Below are 13,209 nucleotides of genomic sequence, written 5' to 3'. Positions count from 1 at the left end.
GGATTAATCTCCAAAATTTATAAGCAGCTCATGCAGCTTAATAACAAAAAAACAAAGAATCCAATCCCAAAATGGGCAGAAAACCTAAATAGACATGTCTCCAAAGAAGATATACAGACTCCCAACAAACACATGAAAGAATGCTCCATATCATTAATCATTAGGGAAATGCAAATCAAAAGTACAATGAGATATCATCGCACACCGGTCAGAATGGCCATCATCAAAAAATCTAGAAACAATAAATGCTGGAGAGGGTGTGGACAAAAGGGAACCCTCTTGCACTGTTGGTGGGAATGTAAATTGATACAGCCACTGTGGAGAACAGTATGGAGGTTCCATAAAAAACTACAAATAGAACTACCATATGACCCAGCAATCCCACTACTGGGCATATACCCTGAGAAAACCATAATTCAAAATGAGTCATGTGCCAAAATGTTCATTGCAGCTCTATTTACAATAGCCCAGAGATGGAAACAACCTAAGTGTCCATCAACAGACGAATGGATAAAGAAGATGTGGCACATATATACAATGGAATATTACTCAGCCATAAAAAGAAACAAAATTGAGCTATTTGTAATGACAGACCTAGAGTCTGTCATACAGAGTGAAGTCAGAAAGAGAAAGACAAATACCGTATGCTAACACATATATATGGAATCTACAGAAAAAAAAAAATGTCATGAAGAACCTAAGGGTAAGATGGGAATAAAGACACAGACCTACTAGAGAATGGACTTGAGGATATGGGTAGGGGGAAGGGTAAGCTGTGACAAAGCGAGAGAGAGGCATGGACATATATACACTACCAAAGTAAGGTAGATAGCTAGTGGAAAGCAGCCACATAGCACAGGGAGATCAGCTTGGTGCTTTGTGACCGCCTGGAGGGGTGGGATAGGGAGGGAGACAAAAAAAATCAGAACTAATTTCACTTGTTCTGAAAGGAACTATGTCATGAGAAAAGTTTCTGAAAAGATCATTATCGGTATTTTGGACAACAAAAAACAAAAAAAAATTTTTTTAATCTAGAAACAATAAATGCTGGAGAGGGTGTGGAAAAGGGTACAGTCTTGCCCTGCTGGTGGGAATGTGAATTGGTACAGCCACTATGGAGAACAATACGGATTTTCCTTAAAAAACTACAAATAGAACTACCATACGATCCAGCAATCCCACTACTGGGCATATACCCTGAGAAAACCATAATTCAAAAAGAGCCATGTACCAAAATGTTCATTGCAGCTCTATTTACAATAGCCAGGAGATGCAAGTAACCTAAGTGTCCATCATCGGATGAATGGATAAAGATGTGGCTCATATATTCAATGGAATATTACTCAGCCATAAGAAGAAACGAAATTTAGTTATTTGCAGTGAGGTGGATGGACCTAGAGTCTTTCATGCGGAGTGCAGTAAGTCAGAAAGAGAAAGACAAATACCGTATGCTAACACATATATATGGAATCTACAGAAAAAAAAATGTCATGAAGAACCTAGGGGTAAGATGGGAATAAAGACACAGACCTACTAGAGAATGGACTTGAGGATATGGGGAGGGGAAAGGGTAAGCTGTGACAACGTGAGAGAGTGGCATGGACATATATACACTACCAAACATAGAACAGATAGCTGGTGGGAAGCAGCCGCATAGCACAGGGAGATCAGCTCGGTGCTTTGTGACCACCTAGAGGGGTGGGATAGGGAGGGTGGGAGGGAGGTAGACGCAAGAGGGAAGAGATATGGGAACGTATGTATATGTATAACTGATTCACTTTGTTGTAAAGCGGAAACTAACACACCACTGTAAAGCAATTATACTCCAATAAAGATGTAAAAAAAAAAAAATGAGTTTGAGGGGCTTCCCTGGTGGCGCAGTGGTTGAGAATCCGCCTGCCAGTGCAGGGGACATGGGTTCAATCCCTGGTCCGGGAAGATCCCACATGCCGCAGAGCAACTAAGCCCGTGCACCACAACTACTGAGCCTGTGCTCTAGAGCCCATGAGCCACAACTACTGAGCCTGAGTGCTGCAACTAATGAAGCCCGTGGGCCTAGAGCCCATACTCCACAACAAGAGAAGCCACCACAGAAAGAAGCCGTACACCGCAATTAGAGACAGCCCATGTGCAGCAATGAAGACCCAACACAGCCAAAAATAAATAAATAAATTCTTTTTAAAAAGTTTGAGACATCATTCAAGTTTGAGAAATGAGGATTTATCCATCTTATTGTTACACAATAAGCCACCAGTAGCTTGAAATTATAAGTTTTCTGTACCATAGGCTAATTTGCCTTCTTCAGTCATTGCCACACAAATCTATGTAAGTGGAATGGAGGCTGTTGCAGTTACTACAGTTGCATAACAAATTATCTCCAAGTTTAGTGGTATAAAACAATCATTCATTATGTTCACAGATTCTGTGGATTAGGAATTTGCACATGACACAATCATGATGGCTTGTCTCTGCTCCATGATGTCTGGGGGTTTCAAGTGGAAGGAAGACTTGATGGCTGGTAGCTGGAATCCTCTGATGGTTTGTTCATTCACACATCAAGAAATTGATACTACCTGTTGATTGGGTGCCTCAGTTCCTTCCCACATAGGCTTCTCCATGTCATCTTTGTGGGCTAGTTTTTGGCTTCCTGTAGAATGGTACCTAAGTTCTAAGGGCAAACTTTCCAAAAGAGAGAAAGAAAACCAAGCAAAAGCTGTCTATATTGTCCTTTATGAACTAGACTTGAAAGCCATGGATTCTATTTGTTAAGTCAGTCACTCCAATGCAACAGAATTGAGAGCCCAGAAATAAACTCATGCATATACAGTCAACTAACATCTGACAAGGGAACCAAGAATACTGAATGGAGAAAAGACAGTCTCTTCAATAAATGGTGCTGGGGAAATTGGATATTCACATGTAAAAGAATGAAACTAGACCCCTATCTTACACCACTCACAAAAATTAACTCAAAATGGAGTAAAGACTTAAATATGAGACCTGAAACCATCAAACTTCTAGAAGAAAACATAGGGAAAAACCTCCTTAATATGGATCTTGGCAATGATTTTTCAGATATGACACCTAAAGCACAAGCAAAAAAATAAACCAGTGGGACTACATCAAACTAAAAAGCTCTGCATAGCAAAAGAAGTCGTTAACAAAATGAAAATATAACCCACAGAATGTGAAAACATTATCTGCAAACCACCCCAAATATGTAAAGTAATCATATAATAGCCAAAAAGCAAATAAACTGATTTTTAATTGGGCAAAGGACCGGAATAGATAGTTTTCCAACAGGTATATGAAAAGATGCTCAACGTCACTAATCATTAGGGAAACGCAAAGCATAACCACAGTGAGGTATCAACTCACGCCTGTTAAAATGGCTAGCATCAAAAAGACAAGAGATTACAAATGTTGGCAAGGATGTGGAGAAAAGAGGACCCTTGTGTGCTATTTTTGGTGGGATTGCAAATTGATACAGCCACTATGGAAAACAGTATGGAGGTTCCTCAAAAAATTAAAAATAGGTCTACCATGTGATCCAGCAATTCTGAAACCAAGCAGTACCCTACAGGGTCTTCCCAGGGACAGAACCCCTGTGACCCCTGACTCTTGTTTGTAGAAAAGCTTTAGCCTCCTAAGCCTTCCCTGAGTTCCAAAGAGCAAATTTAATCAGAGATGTGAAAAAATGCAGAAAAAAAGGAAAGCAGTCAAGCAAGACAAAATAATAATAGTTTGGCTATAAAACAGTCAAGGACCTTTCATTCCTCTCAAGGGCTATAGATAATATCCTAAGCCATATCCTTTAGTTATTCTGCAGAGAGTAAAATCTCCACCAGGTGAAGGAAGTTAACTACATGCTGACCACCAGCACTAGACCCAAGACTGGCTAGAGCCAGAAAACTGATCATTGAGGTCCCTGAAATACCACCTTGTTACCTCACCCTCAACCAATCAGTGAACTGTGCACAAGCTGATCACACACCCCATGACCTTCTCCCTCACACTGCCTTTAAAACCCTTCCCTAAAATCCACTGAGGAGTTTGGGTCTTTTGAGCACAAGATGCCCATCCTCCTTGCTTGGTGCCCTGTAGTAAATGCTGTACTTTCCTTCACCACAACCTGGTGTCAGTAGATTGGCTTTGCTGTGCATCAAGTAAGTGGACCCAAGTCCGGTCAGTAACAATTTCACTCCTGGGAATATATATGAAGGAAATGAAAACATTTTGTTGAAGAGATACCTGCACCCCATGTTCATAAGAGCATTATTTACAATAACCAAGACATGTAAACAATCTAAGTATCCATTACCAGATGAATGGATAAAGAAGTTGTGGCATATAATTATTCAGCTATAAAAAAAAGTTTGCTTAACATGTATGGACCTTGAAGGCATTATGCTAACTGAAATAAGTCAGACAGAGTAAGACAAATACTGTATGATCTCACTTATATGTGGAATAAAAACAAACAAAGCAACAAAAAAAACCACCCAAACCCAACACCACCAAACTCGTGGAAAAACAGATCAGATACGTGGTTACCCAAGGCAGGGGAGTGGGGGAAGAGGGAATTGAATGAAGATGGTCAAAAGGTACAAACTTCTAGTTATAAGATAAAATACTAGGGATGTAATGTACAACATGATGACTACAGTTAACACTACTGTATGATATACAGGAAAGTTGAGAGTAACTCTTAAGAATTCTCATCACAAAGAAAAAAGTTTTTCTTTTTCTTTTCTTGGTATCTATGTGAGATAATAATGTTAACTAAACTTGAGGTAATCATTTCACAATTTATATAAGTCAAGTCATTTTGCTGTACATCTTAAACTAATACTGTGTTGTATGTCTATTATATCTCAATAAAACTGGGGGAAAAAAGTAAGTCATGGGGCTTCCCTGGTGGCACAGTGGTTAAGAATCCGTCTACCATTGCAGGGGACACGTGTTCGAGCCCTGGTCCAGGAAGATCCCACATGCTGTGGAGCAACTAAGCCTGTGTGCCACAACTACTGAGCCTGCGCTCTAGAGCCCTCGAGCCACAATTACTGAGTGCACGTGCCATAACTACTGAAGCCCACACGCCTAGAACCTGTGCTGCACAACAAGGGAAGCCACCGCAATGAGAAGCCTGTGCACCGCAACAAAGAGTAGCCCCTGCTTGCCACAACTAGAGATACTGCGCATGGCAATGAAGACCCAAAGCAGCCAAAAATTAATTATTTAAAAAAAGTATGTCACTAAGGATAGCTCACATTCAAAGGAAGGGTTTTTTTTTTTAAGATTTTTTTTTTTGATGTGGACCATTTTTAAAGTCTTTATTGAATTTGTTACAATATTGCTTCTGTTTTATGTTTTTTGGGTTTTTTGGCTGCAAGGCATGTGGGATCTTAGTTTCCCAACCAGGGATCAAACCCACACCCCCTGCATTGGAAGGTGAAGTCTGCATTGGATCACCAGGGAAGTCCACAAAGGGAGGTATTTTAGTCCATTGCAGTTGCTATAGCAAACTACCACAGACTGGGTGGCATATGAAGAATAAATATTTATTTCTCACAGTTCTGGAGGCTGAAAATCTGGGATCCGGGTCTGAGCATGATCAAGTGAAGGCCCTCTTCTGGGTCACAGACTTCTTATTGTAACCTCACATGGCGGAAAGGGCAAGAAAGCTCTTTGGAGCCTTTTATGAGGGCACTAATATGCTATATTCTCTAATCAGAAGACACAGAATGGCTAAATAGATTTTTAAAAAAAGACCCATCTATATGCAGCCTACAAAAGGATCACTTCAGATGTAAGGACACACACAGACTGAAAATGAAGGGATAGAAAAAGATATTCCAAGCAAATGGAAACCAAAAGAAAGCTGGGATAGCTCTAATTATACCAGACAAAATAGACTTTATTTTAAAAAAAATTTTTAACATCTTTATTGGAGCATAATTGCTATTTTTAACATCTTCAAAATAGACTTTAAGACAAAGACTGTAATAAGAGACAATGAAGGGCATTTCATAATGATAAAGGGGTCAATTCAACAACAAGATATAACATTTGTAAATTTTTATGCACTCCCACATAGGAGCACCTAAATGTATAAAGCAAATACTAACAGACCTAAAGGGAGAAATAGACAGCAATAAAATAATGGTAGGGGGGCCTTCCCTGGTGGTACAGTGGTTAAGAATCCACCTGCCAATGGAGGGGACACAGGTTTGAGCCATGGTCCGGGAGGATCCCACATGCCACAGAGCAACTAAGCTCATACACCACAAACATTGAGCCTGCACTCTAGAGCCCACGAGCTACAACTACTGAGCCCTCATGCCACAACTACTGAAGCCTGCACGCCTAGAGTCCATGCTCTGCAATAAGAGAAGCCACCACAATGAGAAGCCCATGCACTGCAACGAAGAGTAGCCCCTGCTTGCCACAACAAGAGAAAGCCCACGTGCAGCAACGAAGATCCAATGCAGCCAAAAATAAATAAATAAATTTATAATAAATAAATAATGGTAGAGAATGTTAATACCCTACTTATATCAATGGATAGATCATTGGGTCAGAAAAATCAATAAGGAAACATTGGCCTTAAATGGCATATTGTATCATAAGGATGAATATATATAAAATATATATAAATGATATATGATATATATAGATCTTTTATATATATACATATATGTATGTGTGTGTGTATATATATATACATATATATATATATATATATATATATATATAAAAGATTCCATCCAAAAGCAACAGAATACACATTCTCCTCAAGTGCACATGGAACATTCTCCAGAACAGATCATATGTTAGGCCACAAAACAAGTTATAACAAATTTAAGAAGACTGAAATTATATTAAGCACCTTTTCTGACCACAATGGCATGAAACTAGAAATGAATTACAAGTAGAAAACTGGAAAATTTCCGAATATGTAGAGATTAAACAGCATGCTTTTGAACAACCAATGGGTCAAAGAAGAAATCAAAAAAGAAATTTAAAAAATATACCTTGAGACAAATGAAAATGGAAATACCAAAACTTATGGGATGCAACAAAAGCAGTTTTAAGAGGGAAGTTCATAGCAATAAATGCCTACATCAAGGCACAAGAAAAATCTCAAATAACCTAACTTTATACCTCAAGGAACTAGAAAAAGAGGAACAAATGATGCCCAAAATTAGTTGAAGGAAGGAAATAACAAAGATCAGAGAGAAAATAAATGAAACAGAGACTAAAAAGGCAAGAGAAAAGATCAATGGAACTAAAAGCTGGTTCTCTTAAAAGAAAACAAAATTGACAAACTTTTAGCTAGGCTCACCAAGAAAAAAAAAGAGAGGATTCAAACTCAAATGAAAGAGGAGACATATTACTAATACTTGAGAAGTATAAAGGATCATAAGAGACTGCTATGAACAATTATATGCCAACAAATTTGACAATCTATAAGAAATGTATAAATGTAGAAACATACAACCTACCAAGACTGAATCATGAAGAAATAGAAAATCTATTTCCAATTACTAGTAAGGCAATTGAATCAGTAATCAAAAACCTCTCAACAAACAAAAGTCCAGTACCAGATGCCTTCACTGGTGAATTCTACCCAACATTCAAAGAAGAATTAATACCAGCACTTCTCAAAGTCTTCCAAAAATAGAAGAGGAGGGAATGCTTCCAAAATCATTTAATGAGGTCAGCATTACCTTGATACCAAAACCAGGCAAGTATGCCACAAGAAAAGAAAATTACAGGCCAATATCACTGATAAACATAGATGCAAAAATCCACAACAAAATATAAGCAAACCAAATTCAACAATATATTAAAAGGATCACACACCATGATCAAGTGGGATCAATTCCAGGGACGCAAGAACGGCTCAACATCTGCAAATCAATGTGATTATATCACATTAACAAAATGAAGTATAAAAACCACATAATCATCTCAATAGATCCAGGAAAAGCATTCAACAAAATTCAACATCCATTTATGATAAAAACTCTCAACAAAATGGGTATAGAGGGAATGTACCTCAACATAACCAAGGCCATATATGACAAGTCCACAGCTAACATCATACTCAGCAGTGAAAAGCTGAAAGCTTTTTGTCTAAGATCAGGAACAAGACAAGGATACCCATTCTCACCACTCTTATTCAACATAATACTGAAATGCCTAGCAAGAGCAATTAGTCAATAAAAAAGAAATAAAAGGCATTCAAATTGGAAAGGAAGAAGTAAAACTGTCACTATTTACAGATGATATTATATATAGAAAACCCAAAAGACTCCACCAAAAAACCTTAGAGTAAATGAGTTCAGTAAATTTGCAGGATACAAAGTTAGTATACAAAAATCTGTGTTTCTATACACTAACAATGAACTATCAGAAACAGAAATTAAGAAAACAATCTCATTTACAATTGCATCAAAAAGAAAAATATCTAGAAATAAATTTAACCAAGGAGGTAAAAACCTGAACACTAAAAACTGTAAGACATTAATGAAAGAAAGTGAAGAGAACACAAATAAATGGAAAGATATTCCATGCTCATGAACTGGAAAAGTTAATATTGTTAAAATGTCCATACTACCCAAAGCAATCTACAGATTCAATGTAATTCCTATCAAAATTCCAATGGCATTTTTCAAAGAAATAAAATAAACAATCCTAAATTTATGTGAAACCACAAAACACCCCAAATAGCCAAAGCAATCTTGAGAAAGAACAACGAAGCTGGAGGTATCATGCTCCCTGATTTCAAACTACATTACAAAACTATTATAATCAAAACATTGTAGTATGGCATAAAAGCAGACACACATATCAATGAAACAGAATAGAGAGCCCAGAGATAAACCCACACATATTTCATCAATTAATTTGACAAAGGAGCCAAGAATATTTAATGAAGAAACAAGAGTCACTTCAATGCATGGTGTTGGGAAAACTGGACAGCCACATGCAAAAGAATGAAACTGGACCACTATCTTACATCATATACAAAAATTAACTCAAAATATATTGAGTTTTGAAATATATTTCAAATCATAAAAAACAGAGGCAGTAAGCTCTTTAACATTGGTCTTGACAATAACTTTTTAGATTTCACACCAAGAGCAAAGACAAGAGCAAAAATAAACAAGTGGGACTATATCAAACTAAAAAATTTCTGCATAGCAAAGAAATCCATCAACAAAATGGAAAGGCAACTTACTGAACGGGAGAAAATATTTGCAAATCATACACCTGGTAAGGGGTTAATATCCAAAATACATATAAAGAACCCATACAAACTCAGTAGTGAAAAACAAACAATCCAATATAAGGGCACTAATCTCATTCATGAAGGCTCTACTCTCATGACCTAATCACCTTTCAAAGGCCTCACCTCCTAAATATCACCTTGGGCACTAGGTTTTCAACTTAAGAATTTTGGGGGACACAAATGTTCAGAACACAGCAGAAGGGGAATAAGACTCCACCTTTTGGGCTTCCCTGGTGGCACAGCGGTTAAGAATCTGCCTGCCAATGTAGGGGACACGGGTTCGAGCCCTGGTCTGGGAAGATCCCACATGCCGCGGAGCAACCAAGCCCGTGAGGCACAACTACTGAGCCTGCGCGTCTAGAGCCTGTGCTCCGCAACAAGTGAAGCCACTACAATGAGAAGCCCGCGCACCGCGATGAAGAGTAGCCCCCGCTCGCCGCAACTAGAGAAAGCCTGCGCACAGAAACGAAAACCCAACACAGCCAAAAATAAATAAATAAATTTATTAAACAAAAAAAAAGACTCCACCTTTTGATGGGAACAGTGTTTGGGATGAGAAATGTTTTCCAAATATATTAGGAAAATATAATATGCCACAGAATCTATGAAGATGTAGAATCCTCCTACTCCCAGAGATCTTTCAGTTGCACGTATAATATTTTACATTTGCTCTTCCTGTTAACTTTAAACATCTTGAGGGAAACTAATACATACTGCCTACTACGCTTCAGGCAATATAATAAGCACTGAAATGTGTTTCTGCTGTATTAAGATTATTCAATTCTAATATAAAAATGGAAAGAAACTAAGTATGGGAGCAAATAGCTTGCAAGACATAAGGAGATTCATAAGACATGTTAAGTATAAATAGTAAACAAGTTATTAACCTGTGAGGCATGTTAAAGATAGAATAAACAGAACATAAATGTGTTGAACATAGACAAAAATAATGGAACAAATGAGAGTGTCACAGATAGAAAGGGCTGCAAGAACCAAGTAATTCTTAAACATTCATACTTTAAGGATCATGTCACTTCCAGATTGACAACTATGTTACCGCTAAATCAACCACTAATTGGTGACATCTATTCTGGCCTCACATAAGCTTTTCCCAAGAAACACAGATAAAACTCATTGCTGCTCAGCAGGCTAATTTAGGCAAGTTACAGCTGTGACCAGGCCTACTTGCTCCTGCATCCCTCCAAAAGAGCAAGTGTATGTTGGCTCCACTGCTGAGAACCCCATGCTCATCCTCAACTCTGGCCTTTGTAACTATACCACCAGCCAGGAAGGCTGATGCAACAAAGACAGGATATATGAATACTGATTAACATTTGAATAGTATGGTCCTTCCACTCCCTCCCCTCCCCACATCCTATCTTAAATAGGTTAGCTACTCCATCTCTTTCCCCTTAATGTATGTTTACAATTAATTTAATAAAACATGTGATTCGAGTGACTCAATTGAGCCTTCCTGTTCCATGACCTCTAGGATGGCCTGATTACTAGTGTACTTGGAAGCTATCACTGTCATTTTCCACCCCAATAGGTGCTTTACAAGTAATATATTAGTAAATCCACACAACAATCTTATGAGGAAGGAATTGAGGAAACTGAGTCTCAGAGGCGAAGTAACTTGTCCAAAGTAGCACAGCTAATAAACAAGGGAGCTAGAATTCAGGCCCAGGATGATATGGCTCCAGGATCCACGTTCTTTTCCACTAGTCTCATTCACTTTTGCATCTTCAATACGAATATGATGCCTGACATATAGCATACTGTTCGATGACTTTAAATGGTAGAATCCTTGCTCTTAGTTTATTTGCCACATGGCCTACGATGAATTATCTAACTTAAGACTCAGTTTCCTCACAGTACTAATTTAACTATTATTTAAAGTTACTATTTGTAAAAGTTTTTACTCAGCACTTGGCCCCCAGCAGTTGCCTAAGTAAGAAAGGCTATCTCTCATCCCCCAGCTCTAGGACAGGTTTGAGAAGGAACTTTCATCGTTTTCAAAGCTTAATCTTCTACCCTGTTTTAACCACACTTCCCTCATCAGCTAATCACAGAACAGGTGCATGTTGTTCAAGGCACGACAAGGTTCCCTCAATATTCCAGCTTCAAAATACTTAAGGAAATCTCTCTTTCACCTCATTCCTAGTTTTTGGACCCAACTATTTTTTCTTTCTGTGGGCAGTTATCTTTAGATAGCTCCTCTGAGAGGCGGGGCCATCGGCAGCCCCCGAGTCTGTCCCCGCTCCACACTCTGACTTTCGGCCTTGAAAAGAGCGTTTCGCAGGGAGCCTGGAAGCCTACTGCCTTCGGGCTGGGTAACCTCAGGGGTTTATCCCAAGCCCGAGTTCCTGGTCCGTAAGCGGAGGGGCATCGCTGTCTACGGCACAGGGGGGTCGCGGGACTCCGCGGCTCGGTTCACAGGGCGGTACGGCGCCCGTCACTTGCTAAGCGCAAGTGTCACTACAAGCTTAGTTTGCTGAACCAGTATCCACAGAGCCTTCAAACCCCATCCCCGCCTTCCATCATTCGCCCCCCTCCTCACCCCGACGCCCCACCGACCCGTTCCCGCACACCTTCCGCCTACCTCTTCTCGGTCGCTTCAGGACAAAGCAGGGCAGCCTTCTCTCTTCACCAGTGGTGTAACGGTGCGGTCCTCTTTTCTCACCGAGAGCATGGCTTCTCCTCACTACCGCTCCACACGCGAAGAGCGCTCTCTCCTCTTTAGCTCCTCCTGTGTGTGGTCCGACCGCTACCTGGCGGTCTCTCAGGCCGAGTTAGCGCGACACACCGTATTCCTGAGGCAAAGCGAGAGCTAGCTGGAGAGTCTCGACCAAGAGAGATGACCTGGCAGGTCCGGGCACCTCCTGCACCGCGCGACTAGAGGACAGCCTCGCGGAAGGAGCCGAAAGCCGAACCCCTCAGGCCACAGACTGGGGTTCGTGCCGAGGGGGTGCCTCTGGGAGAGTTCCTCAGTGAGCGAGCAGGGGGCGGGGCCGGCGTGGGGGCGTGGGCTGCCGGAGGAGGCAGGGCCTAGAGGCGTGGGAGGCGGGGCCAGCAGGCGCAGAGAGAATCACTCACTGGGCAGGAGGGAGATGGGGCCGGCGCAGCGGGGCGGGGCCCGGAGGCGGGAGAGGCGGGGCCGGCAGGCGCAGGGAGGGACCCTCATTAAACAGGCGGGAGGTGGGGCCGGCGCAGAGGAGTGGGGCGGGGCCTGCGGAGCAGGCGGGTCCCTGAGGCCGGGGAGGCGGGGCCAGGCCAGAGCTGGGACAGTCCCTCAATGGGCAGGCGAGAAAGTGAGGTCGACAGAGTGGAGCGGGGCGGGGCCGGCAGGAGTAGGAGGGGTCGGGGCCGACTCAGAGGACCCGCCGGCTACTTGGTTCTGTCCCAGGTGGAGGTGGCCTGAGGCACTTGGTTCCCTCTGCTCTCGTAGCTCTGGCGGAGTCTGCGCGATGGGAGACGCGGAAAGGCCGGAAGCGTCCAGGCCCCAGCAGGAGGAGGTAAACATTGCTGCTGCTTCCTCTCCCGCCCCCAGTCACGACTGGCCTCTAGATTGCGGGTTGCGGCGGGGACCTGCAAGGTGCAGGAGCGCTGTGAGAAATTTTATTCATTGCCTTCTGAAACCTGGTGTCGGCCCGGCTTCGAGTCGTCGCTGCAGACGGGTTTCGTCTTTTCGAGCGCCCGGGAGGCAGTCCCCGGGGAGGGGTGAGGAGCGAGCCGGGTTTCTGCTCCACTGCTCTGTTCCGGGGCTACCCAAAGGCAATGCTCTGAGACTTCAGACCGGGGCAAGGCGCACCCCCCCTCCCATCCTTCCCTGTTCTGGAGCCCTAGCCGGGGAAATTGAGGCAAGGGCCGAGGACTGGTGGCTCTGCTAGAGAAATGCATGCCATCTCTGG

General features: G+C 41.6%; 1 protein-coding gene across 2 annotated transcripts in view; it reads left to right on the top strand.

Annotated features, from left to right (window-relative positions):
* Positions 1–12,694: 12,694 nt before the first annotated feature.
* RRM2B (ribonucleotide reductase regulatory TP53 inducible subunit M2B) overlaps positions 12,695–13,209 on the top strand; it is a 35,614-nt gene continuing 35,099 nt past the window's right edge. For both annotated transcript variants that reach the window (XM_060127463.1, XM_060127462.1), the window contains exon 1: positions 12,695–12,813. In XM_060127463.1, coding sequence (XP_059983446.1) covers positions 12,766–12,813 — 48 coding nt within the window. In that variant the 5' untranslated portion in view covers positions 12,695–12,765. The remainder of the gene's footprint in view (positions 12,814–13,209) is intronic.

The sequence above is a fragment of the Lagenorhynchus albirostris genome, chromosome 17, assembly GCF_949774975.1.
Source record: "Lagenorhynchus albirostris chromosome 17, mLagAlb1.1, whole genome shotgun sequence".
NCBI classification, from domain to species: Eukaryota; Metazoa; Chordata; class Mammalia; order Artiodactyla; family Delphinidae; genus Lagenorhynchus; species Lagenorhynchus albirostris.
The sequence above is the reverse complement of the archived record's forward strand: the minus strand, read 5'-3'. Positions and strand labels throughout refer to the sequence as shown.